Genomic DNA, 19270 nt, shown 5'->3' with positions numbered 1-19270 from the left:
ATAGCTGTCAATCAAAAGATGCTTTAAAGAGAATTTGAATTACATTGAAATGATAAACAAATAACTAACACAAACTGAACTGACAACAAATTATTAGTATTAGAAAAATCTAAGAAAATATTTCTCAATGGATTTGCCACATTTTTACTGTGTGTGTGTGTGTGTGTGTGTGTGTGTTTGTGTGACGCCAATGGACTGAATTTTAATTCATATTTTAAATATGTCATCAGCAATTTTACGTTAGAAATACGTTGGTGTGAAAACTGTTCTTAAAACTCTCAAAGTGTTTACATCTGTAAAGTCCTGAAGAATCCCTTATGGTGACTTTGACATGTTTCATTAAATTACATTTCCTTCATCCAACAGGCAGAACCAATGTAAGATAGATAAATAGATATTTCATAGATTCTGTATTTTATGTATTTTGTATTTCAAAGTTGTGTAATAACATTTTTAAGTGTTTGTTTCCTGAAACATTTGCTTTTACGGGAAAAGCCTGAACGCAACAATCGTGTGAATTCTGGGTTTTACCAGCGGCACGTGAACGCCCCCTGAGCTGTGATTGGCTGCTGCTGGAGTTGAGACAAAGAAGAAGAAGCAGCAGCAGCGGAGACGGTCCGCTCCAGTGAAACTCCAGGAAACTCCCAGTAACCTCCCAGTAACTCCCAGTTACCTCCCAGTTCGGACTGGACACTGCATCTTCACCAACATCTCACTCTGTTCAAGAAGAAGCAACACGTCTCCGTCCTTCTCCTCCGCTGCAGCTGCACTGAGCTAGCTTAGCCTGTTAGCTTAGCCGGACACCGTGTGTGTGTGTGTGTGTGTGTGTGTGTGCGTGCAGGACTTCAGCTCCAGACCAGAACCCACTGACCCGGAGCTGCAGCAGAACCGACCCGGACTTCACTGCACTGCACGCGAGGCCTCCAGCGTCGGTGTGTGCACGCGGAGTTTAAAGTGAAGTCGCGCTGCAGAAGCCGGAAGTGTGGATGAGCTCTGCTGCTAGCATCGTGCTAGCTGCACCGCTTCATTGTGCTGCTCCGGGGGGGGAAGTGTCCGTGTGTCAGAGCCCTGCTCCGGCAGCAGATCTCTCTCTCATCGTGGTGAAGAGGCACCGACATGATTCCCGACAAAGCCCCGAAGGAAGACGTCTTCTACGGGTCTGCTGACCTGAAGAAGGAGGCTCACGTCCCCAGCTTCGACAGATACAAGGAGCTGTACGCGAGCTCCATCGAGCGGCCCGACGGTGAGTCCCTGCCCGGCCCCGGCCCCGGCTGCCCGGCTGTATCCACACAGCCTGACCCGGCACCGAGCCAACCTGCACGGGGACTAACATGTCCACTTACCCGGGGAACAGATCCGCTGTTAGCCGGGAGCACGAAGCGTGTAGTGGTTAGAGGTGTGAGTCCCAGTGACTCCAGTGACGTCCAGTGAGTCCCAGTGAGTCCAGTGACTCCCAGTGACTCCCAGTGAGTCCAGTGAGTCTCCCAGTGAGTCCAGTGACTCCCAGTGACTCCCAGTGAGTCCAGTGACTCCCAGTGACTCCCAGTGAGTCCCAGTGGGAGAGGAGCAGCAGGATGAACCACTCATCACTTCCTCTGTCACATTAAACCTGCTCATTAACCCACAGGGAGCGTGACACTGTGCGTGTCTTCATTCTGACACTGCTCTGGGGGGGGGGCAGGTCATTTCTGTTCATACCAGTGACCTGCGGAGAAACCAGTGTTTAGCGGGACGGCCACATTTCTTACATCACATTCAAATTTCATTTAAAAAAGGAATGACAGTGTGTGAAGTGTGTGGCTACTGAGCTGACTGTTGAATGACTCTAATAACGAGAGGAAACCCTGACTCAACAGTTAATGCCAGAATATATTTATACTGTGATACAGCAGCGTGATCACCCATCACTTTACAACTTAGACCAGAGTCCAGAAGAAGCTCGAGGCCTCGTGCACACGAACACATGCAACCCTTTGCTGCTTGTGTGTAATCAGCACTTATAAGTCGCTTCTGTGCAACAGCCTCGTGCACGTTTCCACTTTATTAACGTGTTCATCATTTCACCCTGAGCGGCGCCGCTCTCTAATCGCTCTCTGTCCTGCAGAGTTCTGGGGAGACATCGCCAAAGACTTCTTCTGGAAGACCAAACACACGGGTCCGTTCCTCGAGTACAACTTCGACGTGACCAAAGGGGAAATCTTTGTGAAGTGTATGGAAGGAGCCTCCACCAACATCAGCTACAACCTGCTGGACCGCAACGTGCACGAGAGGAAGCTGGGCGATAGAGTGGCCTTCTACTGGTGAGAGTGTGTGTGTACGTGTGTGTGTGTGTGTGTGTACGTGTGTGTGTACGTGTGTGTGTGTACGTGTGTGTGTGTACGTGTGCTCTTTGTATCCAACCCTGTGTGTGTTCACAGAGGCAGCGCCCCCCCCCCCTTCACAAACTGATCATGAATGGAGCTTCAGTCGTCCTCTCTCCATTGTCTTTCCCGTTGTCTCACATTCCTCCTCTCATTCTTTCCGTCTCCTCTGTCTCTTCCTCCTCGGCCTCTGCTCATCTCATAAACGTATCAGTGTAAATAAGTGAAATCTTTTCATCGTGACTAATCAGTTTTCTATGTTAGATTTCAAAAGCACGTGTCAACAGATCTGCAGCATCATTTTCTTCATGGACACAGTCCTGCTCAAATCTTTTAATTTAAGCCTCTTGGCTGATGTCGTTGTTTTCTGGAAACATTGAACTTGTTCCTGCTTCTTTTCATCATCCTCCTCTTTTACCCACATTCGCTCTCAAGTTCTGTCCCTCGAGCTTTTCTGCCTCTTCATCTTTGTGTCACTGACGTGTGCTGCACTTCGCTCTGCCCCGGGCTTCTAGGCCGAGGTTATTCAGGGAGGTTGTGTCATCGCTGTGGATGAGCTGAATTCTACGATGGGGGGGCTGACAGGAAAAGTTTAGTTGATGAAATAATTTAAATTGTAGTCCAAAGTAATATAGTCTCTGCAGGGAGAAGAAGGAATCTGGTCTTGACAGATAGAAAACTGTAAATAGTGTGATCATTGGTTATTAAAAGTAATTTTCAAGCATGAATTCCCCACATTTGCTTGTTTCAGTCTTGTGGGTGGATAATTTCATAAAGACTTAAATCATGCTGCTGATTTAAAGAGTCATAGATTTAAACGTTTTGTGAATTACTATGAGACGTGACTGTTCTTATCAGAGCTGTTTGCAGACCTTGTGGGTGTGGCCTGATAACAGAGTACAGTAGGTCACTGTGTTCCGCCTCCTTTCAGACGGTTTCTAAATGTGTGACGACAGACTCAAGGTTAAAGATGTGCTGAGTCACATCACCAAGAGACAACGATGTCAAATCTGTGTTATATAGCCATCCACTTATTAGGTTAAACTATTATCACCCAGTCTCCAAATTCCAAGTAAGAATGCCGTCCGAGTCAAAGTCAGTCGTCACCGCTCAAGTTCACGACCTGAATATCAGGACACTGCTGCGTGCCGAGGGGTTGGGCTGGAAATCAAATGTCACTCCAGGCTCGTTTACCGATGCCACAACAAATAGGACAAGACTCAGTAAGAGATGGACAGATATCGTGAGACAGGACAAGCTTCTCCTCCCAAAACAAGAAAGTAAAGTAACACTGTGATGTAATAAAGTGACAAATACCCTGATGTTCATTTCACAACTGTGGTTTTCTCTGAGCTTTACCACATGTGTTGCAAAAGATAACGTTTGACCTGATCCGGAGCCGAAGGACAAAACATTTACTCAAACAAAGAGCTTGTGTAGCTCACTGTCAGATTTGTATCAGCTACTGTACCTGCAGCGAGGTCACGTACGAAGAATAGAATCAAACTAAAACATACCACACCATAATTAAATGTGTCTTTGCTTTGCCTCTGAGCAAACATAGGATGATGTGACAGCAAATATAGGATGGTTGAATAAAACTTTTTTTTTTCTTTATTAAGTCAAACAAACTTAACACAATTAAATGTGAATCTGAGCCCGTCTGCAGAAGCCGTGTTGAGTCGGGGGTGTGGGTACTTGGAGCGGCTCATTCTGCAAGGAATCACCCCGCGTTAATTCTGACATGTCAGTGACCCATCGCGTTATGATCCATCCGATGTTTCTACTCACACCAACGTGCTACCATCGTTTGTCTTGTGTGCTTTGTCTGACGGCCTCAATGTGAACAACACAGCAGCTCAGATATCAGGTTGGAAATGATTATGAAGGTCAGAGCTTTATCCTCGTGTCGGGATTCAGTGAATGCAACTCCCAACTGGGTCACAGAGACCTTTCAGCTCCGCCACTACTAACTCCAAAAATACACTCTTAAAGAAACATTAGGCACTCTGGATGAACTCTACTGGAACACACACACACACTCACTCACTCACTCACTCACTCACTCACTTACTGGATCACTGAACCACTTCAGCTCGAGCAGAAAGAATCTCCCCTCGCGGCTGCTGAACCAGGAAGAGTTTACAGTCTTTGTTTCTCTCAAAGGTTTCTTTTTGTATTTGGCTGGAAACCAATAGAAAGTGAGTGTGTGTGTGTGTGTGTGTGTGTGTGTGTGTGTGTGTGTGTGTGTGTGTGTGTGTGTGTGTGTGTGTGTGTGTGTGTGTGTGTGTGTGTGTGTGTGTGTGTGTGTGTGTGTGTGTGTGTCCCATTTGAGGAATAAATGAGAAAGAAGGTTCAGAAAAACATGACAATGTTTGGCTGGATTTGACCTTAGTTAAAGGTTCAGTGTGTAGAATTTAGTGACATCTAGTGGTGAAGTGTCATGTTGCAGCCTATGTAAATATAAAGTATGTAAATATAAAGTATGTAAATATAAAGTATGTAAATATAAAGGTCTCATTCTAGGGTAAAGAACAATTCATAGAACCTCGATGAAACAAGTGAAAACATCACTAAGGATTATTTTATATAATCGATCCTTTCAGCTAAATGTCACATGATGTCTCACAGGAACAACTCCTGTTTCATGGTTGTGTCACTGAACCAGTAAACCTGAGACTGACTGGTCTGTGAACTGGTTTAGTTTCTACTGGTCCTCGACTCTTCTTCTTTATTCTCGCTCCTCTCTTCAACACTGTTGGTCTCGATCAGCTGTTTCACTGATTCTTTGTTCAGGACTGAATGTCTAGTAAATGTTCAGATTCTAATCTGGGGGCATTAGGTTGTCCAACTAATCACTCGTCCAAATTAAAGCTTGACCGAGATGCTTTCAGTCATGAACTGAACTGGACATTTCCTCTCATCGTCCAGAACTCGGGGTTGAACAACAGAGGCAGAGGAGGCAGAGCAGGTAGAGGAGGCAGAGGAGGCAGAGGAGGTAGAGCAGGTAGAGCAGGCAGAGGAGGCAGAGCAGGCAGAGCAGGTAGAGGAGGCAGAGGAGGCAGAGGAGGTAGAGGAGGCAGAGGAGGCAGAGCAGACAGAGCAGGCAGAGGAGGCAGAGCAGACAGAGCAGGTAGAGGAGGCAGAGCAGGTAGAGGAGGTGAGGCAGAGGAGACAGAGCAGGTAGAGCAGGCAGATGAGGCAGAGGAGGCAGAGGAGGCAGAGCAGGTAGAGGAGGCAGAGGAGGCAGAGCAGGCAGATGAGGCAGAGCAGGCAGAGGAGGTAGAGGAGGTAGAGCAGGCAGAGCAGGCAGAGGAGGCAGAGGAGGTAGAGCAGGCAGAGGAGGCAGAGGAGGCAGAGCAGGCAGAGGAGGCAAAGGAGGCAGAGCAGGCAGAGGAGGAGGAGACAGAGCAGGTAGAGGAGATAGAGGAGACAGAGCAGGCAGAGGAGGCAGAGCAGGCAGAGCAGGCAGAGGAGGTAGAGGAGGTAGAGGAGACAGAGCAGGCAGAGGGGTAGAGGAGACAGAGCAGGTAGAGCAGGCAGAGGAGGTAGAGCAGGCAGGAGGCAGAGCAGGCAGAGCAGGCTCAGCAGGCTCAGCTACTTTCCCGTCACGTACACTTCCTCCTCTGTCTCAACGACACGGAAACAAGACAGAAATATCTCCACTCTGGTTGCAGGCGCGTTTGTTTGGTAAAACTTCAGCACAGTTGTGAAACTCTACACGTCTCAACTTTCCAGATTTTCACAACAGAGAATCATCCTGGACATTTGAGGAACTGAGTGCACTTTTTATTTCAACACACACACACACTCACTCTCACACACTCACACACTCAGGAGTAAGAACTTAACATTAAAACCATTATCTGGCGAACGGACAGAGAAGTGAATGAGTCGTGACAGCTCTGCCTCGCTGAGCCTTGTCCTGCTCGTCTCTGAGCCGTGTCCTGCTCGTCTCTGAGCCGTGTCCTGCTCGTCTCTGAGCCGTGTCCTGCTCGTCTCTGAGCCGTGTCCTGCTCGTCTCTGAGCGTCACAGTCGACAAACTGAAGCACATGATGGACACTTGGTGACGGAGGGAGGGAGGCAGGCGGAGAACAGGCAGGGGGGTCTGAAGCTGCGTCCCAATTCTGTCAGATTCTGGTGCATTGATCCAGGAACATGAATATGAATTCAGCAGGTTTTTATAAAGATGGCTTCTACGTGAGAGTGATTAGAAAAGAGCAGAGTCGCTTGTTAATCCTCCCAAAAATCATTCATTAACCGTAATCAAGGTAAAGTTTCAAATAAGCAGGATGTAGATTCTCTGTCCTGTCGCTCCGATGTTTCCTCACAGATCCGTGATCCGGGAGGTTCAGGGCTCTTGAGTCGTGGGAAACGTTTCTGACTCTAAACTCTGCACAGTGTTTAATGAGCTCAGAGTGAGAGAGCGTTTTGAATAAGGGGAAAAACCCATCTCCTGATATTAATAATAATCGTGTTCTCTAACTTGTTTGTTTCATGGTGTGATGAGAGGAGGAGCCGCTCTGTTTCTTCATGTGTCCTCCTGTTCACCTCAGGGAAGGAAACGAGCCTGGTGATGAGCTGACGGTGACGTACACAGAGCTGCTGCAGAGGGTCTGTCAGTTCGCCAACGTCCTGAAGTCTCAGGGTAGGTGACCGCCCCCTGGTTCACAGCTGAACGGTCAACGCACCGCTGGGTCGAATCCCTGCAGATTCACACACTGACCTGATGAAACAGACTCATCGTGACCTCACTAATCCACAATAGAGATTTGTCTTTGTAGAATTCTGTGTTTGACTTTATTCAATTTCCTGGTTTATTGGTGTTTAATTCATGTTGTGAGTGACGGAGTAAAGTCGGTGAAAGTCTCGTCTGTGTTTCTCTGCAGGCGTGAAGAAGGGCGACCGTGTGTCCATCTACATGCCCATGGTGGTGGAGCTGGTGGTCGCCATGTTGGCCTGTGTCCGCATCGGAGCCGTGCACTCCATCGTGGTGCGTTCTCCGTGAGCACATGACAGACGTGTGAGCAGCACATCGGCGTGTGGAAGACGGGTGTTAACTCTGTTGTGCTGTGTCCAGTTCGCAGGTTTCTCTGCTGAGTCTCTGTGTGAGAGGATCATGGACTCGCAGTGTTCACTGCTCATCACTGCAGGTCAGTGGAAGAGAGCAGGTCCACAGGGAGATGCTGGTCAGGTCCAACCTACCTGCAGATCAGACACAACACACTTCCACAAAGACCTGGAGGACCCACTGGTTCTGACCTGTGTCGTCATGTGTGAACAACATATTGTGTTTAACACTTTACAACATTTACTAATTATGAGGATCAAAGGAAACGGATCAGGAGTGACAGACGGATAAATAATATGAATATATATAAATAGACATTTAATATCTTAATCATAAAAAGGTCAGATTGTGTTTTGACAAGTTACTTTACAATCTTCTATTTAGAGCTGATGGTAAAATGATGTTCATTGGTTTATGAGTGATGACATCAGCAACTCTCCGCCCACTTTCCAAGTTGTTGTTGTGACTTGAGGCGGCGTTCACGTAACCAACGAGAGGGCTAGCTCGTTAGCTTCATCGCCGCCATGCAATGCATCCTGGGATAGGCAGGGTCTCTGCTGGCTTTTTAAATCTAAGCCCTTGAATATGTTAAAATATTACGTGTTAGGTCTCAATCATGCTAATGTTCCCGTAGCATGATTTCCTTCAGGCCCAGGAACCCGGTTTTTGTTTCGGCTTCATGCAGAGTTTGTTTGTTTTTGTTCTTTCTCAACGAAACCAACATTAGCAAACTCATAAAACGACCAACAAGACCCTCGTGGAGCTGATCACTGATCGTCTACCAGGGCCGAGCGGGTCAGAGACACTCCGCAGACTGGGACCAGTAAAGTCTTATTATCTAGAGTCTGGGGAAGGAAACCTGTTTAATCCACTGGGCTAATGGTCTGTGATTAGGAAACACACACACTCAACTTACATCTCTTATATTGTGTTTATTGTTCTCAGACTTTGATTTAAAATGATAAAGAATGTCATTCATATAATATCTACCTTTTCTTTCAGTGTTTAATTTTGCCTCATCACTTTGTGTCTCCTTCTCTTCATCTGTTGGGTTTTTAATCTCCATCGCTCAGACGGTTTCTATCGAGGAGACAAGCTGATCAACTTGAAGCTCTTAGCTGACGAAGCACTGCAGAAATGCAGAGACAAGTAAGCTACACACACACACACACACACACACACACACACACACAGGTCGAGTCACATGTACCAATCACAACCTTTAACTTTAAGTTACATCAGACAAACAACTCTTTTCTTTTGTTGTTTTAACTCAATTCCTCTTTCGAGGGTCGAAATGTGTGCCTAGTGGTGGTACTTACACAATATTGTTATTCCTCTGGCTTATTATTATTATTATTATTATTAACAATATGTTTGGTTAAGCTTTAGCAGCATTTTAACAGTTTACCTGCGTTTAAAAACCCACATGTACCTGCTAAAAGAGCGATAAGACAATCTTGTCCCTGTGTCTGTCTCTGCAGGGGTTTCCCATTGCACAAGTGCATTATGCTGAGACACTTGTCCAAAGAGGCAGAGGAGACGTCTCTGGGTTCTCAGTCTCCTCCAGCCAAACGACCCTGTCCTGATCTGCAGGTAAACAACAAGTTAGAAAGCACAAAGTCAGATGAATCTCATCTGTAAATCATCCCATGGTAAAACCCTTATAATACATCTGTGATGTGTGAGGTCAGATCCTCCAGAGAAGAAACCATGTGAAGCCGTCACCAGCATGGAAACATCACGAAAACGTCTCAGACTAACTAGACGTTGGGACGTTTACACGTGAGCTGTGTTAGCTGTGCTTAGTTTACTTCATCTCGAGTCAGAGTAACCTCGGCCTTCGTGCCCGTCATCGAGCAGGAGAGCGTTCGGCCTGAAGCCCCCCCCCCCCGAGAGTCGAACCATCCGTAGGGTCGCAGACAGAAAACGTCTGTCAGTCGTTAGCGTCGCACCAACTCTTCGCTGGTCTGCGTCTTTTCATGGGATTCATTCACAATGAGACAAAGATTTAAACTGAGATTTATTTATCTCAATAAACAGTTTGATTTCTCTGAAATTGATGAACTGGGTTCGTCACCAAACTTTTCCTTTTCTGCTTGTATGTTTTCTCTGAAAGATTCAGAAAGTTCGGGTCTTTTCTCTGTGATTTAGTATTTTTTACAATAATCAACCCTTAAACCTGTTAAATCTTTTCTCTCAGTTGGTTTAACCAGTTGGACCCTGCTTGTTTTTCACTTTGGGTTTTAAATAACGAATCTCCCTCATTAACTTCTCCTTCCTCCTCCTCCTCCTCCTCCTCCTCTCCTCACTCCTGTCCAGCAGGAGAAACAGACAGGGAGAATAAAGAAAACGCGTCCTGTTCCGCAGGTATTTTCATCCCCTTCTCCCTCCACTGAATCCCCAGAACTTCTGTGTTTGCTTTCTAGACGGGAGTTTCACCCACACACACAATTTACATTTTACTGCTGTAAAAACAGGTAAAAACAATAAATTGAGTTTGAAAGTAAAACTTTAATCCGAACTTTAGTTTATTTGTTAAATAGTATTTTAAATAAATGTCTTGTTGGGACATTTCAATTCAAAATGTAAATTGAACTACATTTTACGATGCAATAATCAGAACTTTATGGATTTTACCAAACAGCAGTTTGTTATTCTGGTGATTATTTACAGTTCAGACGACTTTTTGAACATGACAAATTATCTTTCTCGAATTTAGAATAAAATAATTTGCCAGTCAGCCGGATATCAGCTGGAATCAGAACCAGCTGCTGGTGAATGAAACACAATTACAAAACATGCAATTCAATTAAAAACCACACTTAAAATTTACTGAAATTTCATACAACAGAATTAAATTCTCCTAAATTTGGACAAAGCATCAGGAAAGTGAAAGTGTGGCTCATGTTCTCAAATGTTTGCTGTCGTGTCTGAAGTCATTGGAATAAAGTGTAAATTCTGTGTAAGCGTTGGATTAACACAGTTTTCTCATCTGTTGTGAAATCTCTCTGCTGCAGTTTTAACCTCTAACCTCGACTGCACATTGTTGGTGCAGTCGCTCAGTGACCTGTGTTTTCTCTTCTTCAATGCTCCTTCACTTCAGAACTAAACTATATAATAACTTTCTATGAATGAAGAGCAGAGGTGGAGCCCTGTGTTTCTCCTTTCTACGTCTTTCCTGCGTCGCTTCACATCTGGTCACATCTTCTCTGGATTAAACTACAACTTCAGACATTTCCGGGAAAAAATGTCTGTTCATTTCCTGTAGTTAGTGTTTGTGAAGCAGCAGCAGGTTGTCGGGTCCGACTCGTTCACACAGGAACATGTGGGGAACATCCAGGCGAGGGGCGGAGCCTTGGTAGAGGGGCGGAGCCTGTAGAGCAGCAGGAGGCCGGACATGACGTATAAACTCTGCTGTGGAAAGATCAGTGTTGTTGTTTACAGCTCATCCACACCGGCGTCGGCCCTCATCACCAGAAGATCTGGAACCTCCTCGTGTTTCCAAGTTGACGTCTTCGTCTTCTACGTGTACGGCTCCTCTTCTTCATCCTGAGATGTTTGTGTTCTTCCAGTTTCACGTCCGTCACGTGTTAGAAACCTCATCAACACGTCCACTCGCTCACTGGGAAGCTTCCACACATTGTCCTGCTGTTTCCTCACATGGACTCACTCTGACGTGTTACACACATTTTACTAGGAGGCTGCAGGAGAAGATCCAGAACATGTCCAGAGACACTGACTCAGACATTTGTTCTCACAGACAGAACCTGCAGAACATGTGAGGAACATGTGAGGAACATGTCAGGAACATGTGAGGAACACAGAATGATCTTTAAAAATTGTGACTTCACTTTTGTTATATTACAAGTTTCTTCTCATATTCGAGAGTAAAATCGTAACGAGAAAACAGAACGAACGAATGAAACGATTTTATTTCACAAAGATTAAATCTTTCCCCAGCATTGCTAAAACTGTCGGTATTTTACGTCATATTTTTGTCTTGCGTCATAAACTGTACCTGAGTCAGTCGCTGCTGTCAATCATGACGTCTCAGCCCATTTTATACAATGACTAATTCAAACCAAGCATCAGATCATCATGATAAGATCGAGCTAAAACGACATAAACCATCTTTGACAAACATTCATTTATCGTCCCATCTGCTAACATGGAGTTGGAGGGTTTATGTCCTACACTGCAGTCGGGGGTGTTCCAGATGTTCGGGCTTCACTTTGGTTGTTGTGTTGTCGTCCATCTTTATTTACTGTGTTCAGACAGTAAATGAGCTTCACTGTTTATTCACTGTGACTCGGATCTAAACCTTTCACTCGTTTTGCTCTCTGCTCGTTTGTGTGTTTATGAAACTAACTTTCTTTCACCTTTGTGTTAAGATGCTAGAAACATTATTCTGTCAAGTCTCTGATTGACAGGACATGTATCGTTAACTGGGTATTTACACGTTTGTCCTCTCTACCCGTCTGTGTGTCTCTGTCTGTTTGACTCCATGTTCGTGTCTCTTCTGTGTGTACGTGCTGTTTGTTGTGTATTAAATGTCCTCCCAGGTCCCGTGGAACCCGGATGTCGACCTGTGTTGGCTCAGTCTGACACGAGGAGCTTCAGACGAGTGTGAACCCGAGTGGTGCGAGTCTGAAGATCCTCTGTTCATCCTGTACACGAGCGGCTCCACCGGCAAACCCAAGGTACAACACGCGTGTGACGGAACGCTTCCACAATCTGAGTTCACTGTGTAACTGTCGTTTAAGAGATTCAGATATTCAGGAAACAGGAACATCTAATAAAAATGCTCGTGCTCCTCGTGCTCTGCTCTCGTCCGCAGGGAGTTCTTCACACAGTCAGCGGCTACATGCTCTACACCGCCACCACCTTTAAACTGGTGTTCGACCACCAGCCCGATGATGTTTACTGGTGCACGGCCGACATCGGCTGGATCACCGGACACTCCTACATCACCTACGGCCCTCTGGCCAACGGCGCCACCAGTGTGCTGGTGAGACTGGGATGACTCAACTTCCTGTTTTTACAAACTTCAGCCAACTTGGCCGACGGCCGCTCTATTGTGATTTCATCCACGATGCACTGCAACTAAAGAATCCTCACAAACAGGAAACTTAACATTTCAAGTCACTTTAAATACATTCATCCTATAATTTAGATTTAGAGCTGATCTCTGGGGTTCAACATTCTTACGTTTCTGCTCGACTAACATAACTAATTATTCATTCATCTTTTTATTGAGCAGAGAATCTGTGTTAGTTAACTTTGCCTCTAAAGGTTTCTGTGGAAACGGGAGCTGCTCTCCGCTCATAAACCATCTCCCTGTTAAGATGAGATAGATCTGTTGATCCCACACAAGGGAAAGAGCAGCAGCTTCCAGACCTGCAGCTTCCAGACCTGCAGCTTCCAGACCTGCAGCTTCCAGACCTGCACTGAGCTCCAGATAATCTCTGGACATTCTCCAGAAGGGCTGCGTGGAGTTTTTTTATATCCAGATAATATCAGAATGGGAGAAAAGCTCAGGAGATTATCCAGAAGAGAGTAGATGTGTTGATGTTAATACAGAGAATGTGAAAATAACCTTACAGTAAAGATGTCGGCATTATGCTGAGTCACAATGAGTGATGACATCACTCTAGATGAAGCTCATTGGTCAAGGAAACAGCAGGGCGTCGAACCCATCACTCAAAGAAACCAGGGATCTGATCTAACTTCACATTAAACCTGGTTTTGTTCTGTTTGCAGTTTGAGGGTCTGCCCACTTACCCTGACGTGAGCCGCATGTGGGAGATTGTGGACAAATATCATGTGACCAAGTTCTACACGGCGCCGACCGCCATCCGGCTGCTGATGAAGTACGGCAGCGAGCCGGTGCAGAAGTGAGTCTTCGTCTCAGTTTGATCCCACGTCCTCGTCCGGTTGTGTTTTTAAATCAGCATTTCAAATCAGGTGATACATATTTGCGTTTCCATTAGTATAAAACACTCGTCAGCTTAGAATCAAATTGAGTTCATGGTTAATTCATTGATTCATGAAGATAAGAAAATATATATCATCACATTTAACAGCATTTGAGATGTTAAAGATTTATTTTATTCACTTTTATTCACACTCCGTGTCACCAGGTTAGTGACTGAGTTATAACGTGAACGTTAGATCTCCAACGTGTGGAAAGTTCTGCAGCTTTGTTCCAAATTTCACTCGAGGAAGAACAGAGTAGACGTTGGTAACTAAAGGTCAAAGGTCAAGTTGTCGTCTTATTGACCTCTTGAACGTGACATTTTGCTGTCGGGGAATTTCTTCAGATTTGCCACAAACCTTCTCCTGGATCCAAAGATGAAGGTCCGTCCGACCTCCTGTTTTGGTAAAATGAGATTTATCAGGTCCACATCACGGAGGCAGTTTTAATGGCTTCTCGCTCTGTCTCTGTCGGCAGGTATAAGAGAGACTCCCTCAAGATTTTGGGCACCGTGGGGGAGCCCATCAACCCTGAGGCCTGGCACTGGTACTACACTGTGGTGGGGGAGAGGAGGTGTCCTATAGTCGACACCTTCTGGCAAACGGAAACTGTAAGTTTAAAGAAACTAAGAACAACATCCACAGTCTACAAGGAAACCTTTAGCCGAGTCTTTTCGAGTTGTTTTGTGAAACGAGCGTGACGAACGTTTGTCCTGTTACTTCCTCACTGAGAGCAGGTGACGGACTGTGAGGTGTGGCTCCCCCTGTTGGAGAGACAGTTCAACGACACTGGGTGGGATATAAACCATTTCCTGTGTCTCTTTCAGGGCGGACACGTGTTGACTCCTCTTCCTGCAGCCACACCCATGAAACCTGGATCTGCTGTGAGTAAAAGACATGATTGGCAGCTGGGATGTGTCGGCTCCCCGGCTTCTGATGACGTCACCAGCACGAGCTGACGCACGTTTCCTGTGTATTTTGGTTCAATTTCCTCAAATTGTGTCGTTTCTGTCCTCCAGACGTTCCCGTTCTTCGGAGTGGTGCCTGCCATCTTGAATGAGTCAGGAGAGGAGCTGGAGGGGCCGAGTGAAGGATACCTGGTCAGGACCTTTATTATCAAACCAGTATGTTTTCCCAGGATCACGCTGGTGTCCAGTCTCACGGGTTGACGGCTCCGTGTTCCTCTTCCAAACAGGTGTTCAAACAGCCGTGGCCCGGTGTGATGAGAACGGTGTTCGGAAACCAGCAGAGGTTTGAAACCATTTACTTCAAGAAGTTCCCAGGATACTACGTCACCGGAGACGGTGAGAGAGGAAGACGAGTCAGAGGACATCTCACAGTCAGATCTGATTTCACTGTTTATCTGTAGTTTAAAGATTCAGGAAACAGGAACAGCAGCATCGAATAAAAACCGTTGGTGGGGATATAGCATATAGCATATAGCATTTTCTCTGTAGGAAGTTAGATTTTGCAGGGGCTGAACTTTTTTTTACCCTCAACAAAAGTTCCTGCTTGGGGGTGGGTGTACTTTCCAAATTGGTAATTTTATTTAGTATTATATTAGCTCTCGTTGCTTCTCTATAAACTCGTCTGCAAAACAGAAAGTCCCGATGAGCAGCCCTCGATGTGAGTCCCTGTCTTGTTGATGCAGTGTCGCCTGTTCCTCATTTTCTGTCGTAGAATCGTCTGCGTTGCGACCACCAGACATTCAGCTCATTTGTCTGAAGTAGATCCTGAAGATCTGAAGGAACCTTCAGTTCCTTTAACCAGTGGAAACTTCTTCTGCCTGTGATTAAGACACGATAATATGAAGACTGAGGTGGAATCTCAGCCTGTGTTGGAGCTGTTTACAATTGTGTCTGTAGAAAAAGAAAGATGCAAATCATATACAATGTAAATAGATGTAGGCCATTTTATCAGAAATCCTAAGAATAGAAGAACCTCCCACTCACCCTAGTGGCTATTAGGAGTCATGGCAGTCTGTTGGAATGACGCTCTCATCCCACAGGTTGCCGTAGAGACAAGGACGGTTACTACTGGATCACAGGGCGGATCGACGACATGCTGAACGTCTCAGGTCAGACTCCTGTTGGCTCCGTGAGCCACCGAAGACCTGCAACATATTTAGTTTTATAAAAAGCCTCAAACTGGTCTTCACTTGTTATTAGGAGGCAATTAATCAATCAGTCGATCAAAAGAGAATTGATCCTTCATTGTTCTGAGGATCTGAGTCTGAAGCTTCATGTGTTTGATCTGTTTGGTTTCACTTTGTAATTTACCCTTCATCTGGTTGCTATGGTAACATGAGGATGGTACCACTACCAGCATCAGCACCTTCAGGCGCAGTACTACACAGTACTACACAGTACTACAGTACTACACAGTACTACAGTACAGTACTACAGTACTACACACTAGTTCAAATGCACCAAGTGAACAACATCGTAGTTCAAACATATCGTCGGAGGTGAAGACTTCTTCTTCTTCTACTGTTTAATTCTGTCTCTACTTCCTGTGATTGGTCCAAAAGTCCAAACTATCCAACAAAGTGTTTTCAGTGCAAACCAACAGAACCATGTTCAGTTTGATCCCGACCCAGAACTCCTCTTCTGGTCGGACATCCTCCTTGTTCTGGTAAACCCGTTGATTCCATCTCCTCCTTCAGGTCACTTGTTGAGCACAGCGGAGGTGGAGTCGGCGCTGGTGGAGCACGAGGCTGTCGCCGAGGCCGCCGTGGTGGGCCGACCACACCCTGTCAAAGGAGAGAGCCTCTACTGCTTCGTAACACTCAACGATGGACTGACGTTCAGCCGCACGCTAGAGGCAGAACTCAAACAACAAGGTGCGTAAGCATGGAGGTGTTTTACTGAGAGTTGTCGTTGGAGGACGAGCTTCTCAAACAGCTTTTAAGATCATCTGGGGACAAATAGGATCCGATTCTCCAGCACAGATGAAACAACATTTAGATCTGTGAGGAAAAGAGCTTCTTTTAAGATTTATGAAACAGGTTTCTGTGTCTCATATTTGCAGCATCTGTAAGAAACAGCGCGATGTGGAAGTTAGTCTGATGTCCTTTGTGTTTGGTGTTTCACAGTGAGGGAGAAGATCGGCGCCATCGCCACACCGGACTTCATCCAGAACGCCCCGGGACTCCCCAAGACCCGATCAGGTCAGTTCACAGGAATTAGAAATCAAGGACGGATGAGGAAGAAGAGTGCTGCTTCACTGCTGCTGCACGTGTGGACAAAGAGAAATCTTCAGTTCAGTTGGATCAAGTGACAGAACAACAGCGTAACGTTTCCTCATTTAAGAACAAGGCTCGTGTTATAGATGTTGCATCACTTGTGTAAACCTGTAAAACTCCCTCAAAGCAAACTGTGTGTCTGCATTTTTTATATTAAAATAGGAAACTGTAAAATAAAGAAGTTTCTTAAAAGCGCACAGTGCTTATCTTCTCTTTCACACTCTTTCTTTATGTTCTTGTCATCACCATATTCCCCTCTTCTCTCTCTCTGCAGGAAAGATCATGCGGCGGTTGCTTCGCAAAATCGCCTGCGATGAACGGGAGCTGGGGGACATCTCCACGCTGGCCGACTCCTCGGTCGTCGAGCAGCTCTTCCAGAACAGATGCGGCGCCGGCGTGTGACGACCTCAGGGATCCTCACTCCGACGGCGTGCACAACGACGGCCACAAACTTAACAATGGCCGAAGAAGAAGCAGGACAAGATGAGGAGGAGGAGGAGGAGGAGGAGGAGGAATTCTTTGAACTCGGTCTTGGCTTGATGACAACCTCTAGCTCCTGCTCAGCACGTATTTAACATGACGACACATCATCGTATATTTCACATCACAGATTTCAACATCTGGATTGAACAGGTTGGATGAAATGTGTCCAGAAGGTGACAGAGATGCTGCTGTTAGAAATAACCAGTGAGGTTGAGAAGCTAGAGGTTGTTTGTGGGTAAGACCGTCCTGCAGTGGGACGCTGCTGGAGGCGGAGTCTTGTTTTATCCTCGTGTTTTAGCCAATAATACGCAGCAATATGTTAACGTGTAACTGCTCAGTCAAAGCATAGATCCAGGGCTCGTCCGACAGATGTGGTTAAAGACGAGTTTCTAGAGCGGAATAAGACTCGTGTGAAGTTTAACGTTTCTCCAACAAGTCTCCTCCCCTCGCTCGACGCCATCGTCCTGTTCTTTACACGGAGGATTTGCTTCATTTGAAAACGCTTCATTTTAATTTCTATTGTAATTTTTTAATGTAGATTTGTGTCTTGTGTTTGGAGGTTTGAGGATCTTTTCTGTTTGTGCGTCCGCACGTTCGTCGCTCGTACGTTTTCTTCTTCAGTTTTTTTAATGGTATTTGGAGGATCTGGTGAAAACAGCAGAAAGAGCTTCACGCGGCTCAGGAACCGAAACGCTCGTTAACCAACCAGGGAAGATGTTATCGATATAAGTCCTTTACATTGAGCCTGAATCAAAGGGAACATTTGAATATTCAAGATCTTTTTTATTAAAGAATCATGTCAGAGGAAAAAACTGATGTGTGTCTGTCACCGTGAAAAACCAGCAACATACTTTCCATGGTTCAGCAGCTTCCTCCCGTCGGAGACTGAGTCTGGTAAATCAAAATGTAGAAGAAAGAAAACTGCTCACAAATGAAATGTGTCCTCAAGAAAAGAAAAAGGCTTCATTAAACCTCCAGCTCGTTAGTGCATCTGTTTCCCATCGGCTTGTTCTACCTGAGATCTTCATCTCTGCTGCTGAAACGAGGAGATGCAGCAAATTCTACGACTAAAGGTGTTTCAGTCACTTTCAACAAATTGTAAAAGAAAACAAACGAATTGAGAATATCCGGGTTTTGGGTCTGAAGGAATCAGAGGACGTCTCCAGTTCTGGACAATTGTTCTGATGTAATTAAATCAAGTCGACGACTAATGAATCAAAAACAATCCATAGATTAACTGATGAATTAATAGAATAATAATTTTGTCGGACGTTTTGACTTCATTTTCATGAGTCGTCGTTTATCTTTGTTTATGAATTTATGAGTTTAAAGAAAAGACTATCTGGTGCATCATGGGAAATGTTGGCTCCAGTATTTTGAGCTGCTCCAGTTGATCTTGACCTTCGATCACATTGAGTCAGGTGAACCTGAACTCCTGTTAATCTACACTTGATGCTCCAGATTATCACCAGATTAAAACCTTCATCTGTCTTTGTCATGAAAATGTAAATCCAGGTGATTCTGGTGTGAAAAGTCTTTTCCTCTGCAGACGTCTGTGGTTTGAGCGAAGTTCGACGTTCGAGAGAAGCGGTGGAGCTGGTGGATGTAGAAACTCGTTTCTGTCTCTAATGTTAAAAAGTGCAGCTGCTTGTTTGATTCTCATGTTTTTCTTGTGTAATAAGTCGAGACACTTGCTCTGTTCATCTTGTTTTCATTTCTCTGTGTCGAGCAGTAAAAGGACGTGACCTCTGACCCTCTGTCTCCGCCTCTTTCTTTATCACTCATGAAGAGCTCCACATCTTTCAGACCCATCAACTCGGTCGTGGTGTCTTTGGATGGGAAAGAACTCAAACACTGTTTTCCCAGTAGCAGCTGCAGTGGGACTGATACTGGGCCTGAGTAAACTGGTCAACCAGAGGAGAGATGGACATGAGTAACTCCATGACAGTGATGCACAGAGATGCCTCTGCTCATGTAATTCATCTTTATTGGATTGTTTCTGCACAGTTTCAAGACTCTTTCTATTTTACATTCAAACTGGAATCAGGACTTGTGGTCGTGTGTCACAGAATCATCGTTACATTACTGCCAAACTAATATCGTTGGTTTAAGGAGATCAAGACGAGACCGTTTAT

At 45.4% G+C, this 19270-nt stretch overlaps 1 protein-coding gene across 3 annotated transcripts; it reads left to right on the top strand.

Annotated features, from left to right (window-relative positions):
• The first annotated feature begins 563 nt into the window (after positions 1–563).
• On the top strand, positions 564–18887 carry acss2 (acyl-CoA synthetase short chain family member 2). Of its 3 annotated transcripts, none has more exons than XM_035159023.2 (19): positions 564–1243; positions 2105–2300; positions 6918–7009; positions 7251–7354; positions 7442–7514; positions 8506–8581; positions 8917–9028; positions 9758–9802; positions 11998–12135; positions 12273–12443; positions 13196–13329; positions 13887–14019; positions 14236–14292; positions 14428–14508; positions 14604–14712; positions 15417–15485; positions 16074–16250; positions 16503–16577; positions 16927–18887. In XM_035159023.2, the coding sequence occupies exons 1-19, from the start codon at positions 1117–1119 to the stop codon at positions 17052–17054; spliced, it is 2097 nt and encodes a 698-aa protein (XP_035014914.1). In that variant the 5' UTR covers positions 564–1116; the 3' UTR covers positions 17055–18887. The 3 variants fall into 3 exon arrangements, with proteins under 3 accessions (XP_035014914.1, XP_035014913.1, XP_035014915.1); XM_035159022.2 differs by having other exon boundaries at positions 9755–9802; XM_035159024.2 differs by lacking the exon at positions 9758–9802.
• Positions 18888–19270: the final 383 nt, after the last annotated feature.

The sequence above is a fragment of the Hippoglossus stenolepis genome, chromosome 6 (genome assembly GCF_022539355.2).
Source record: "Hippoglossus stenolepis isolate QCI-W04-F060 chromosome 6, HSTE1.2, whole genome shotgun sequence".
In the NCBI taxonomy this organism is placed as follows: domain Eukaryota; kingdom Metazoa; phylum Chordata; class Actinopteri; order Pleuronectiformes; family Pleuronectidae; genus Hippoglossus; species Hippoglossus stenolepis.
This window is presented reverse-complemented; position numbering and strand designations above follow the sequence as displayed.

Bases quoted from the DNA above. Each gene is read 5' to 3' on its own strand.
- acss2 (XM_035159022.2), top strand. From the start codon at position 1,117: ATGATTCCCGACAAAGCCCCGAAGGAAGACGTCTTCTACGGGTCTGCT. The intron at 14,713-15,416 runs GTGAGAGAGGAA...CTCATCCCACAG, and splicing joins ATACTACGTCACCGGAGACG to GTTGCCGTAGAGACAAGGAC. The intron at 16,251-16,502 runs GTGCGTAAGCAT...GGTGTTTCACAG, and splicing joins GGCAGAACTCAAACAACAAG to TGAGGGAGAAGATCGGCGCC.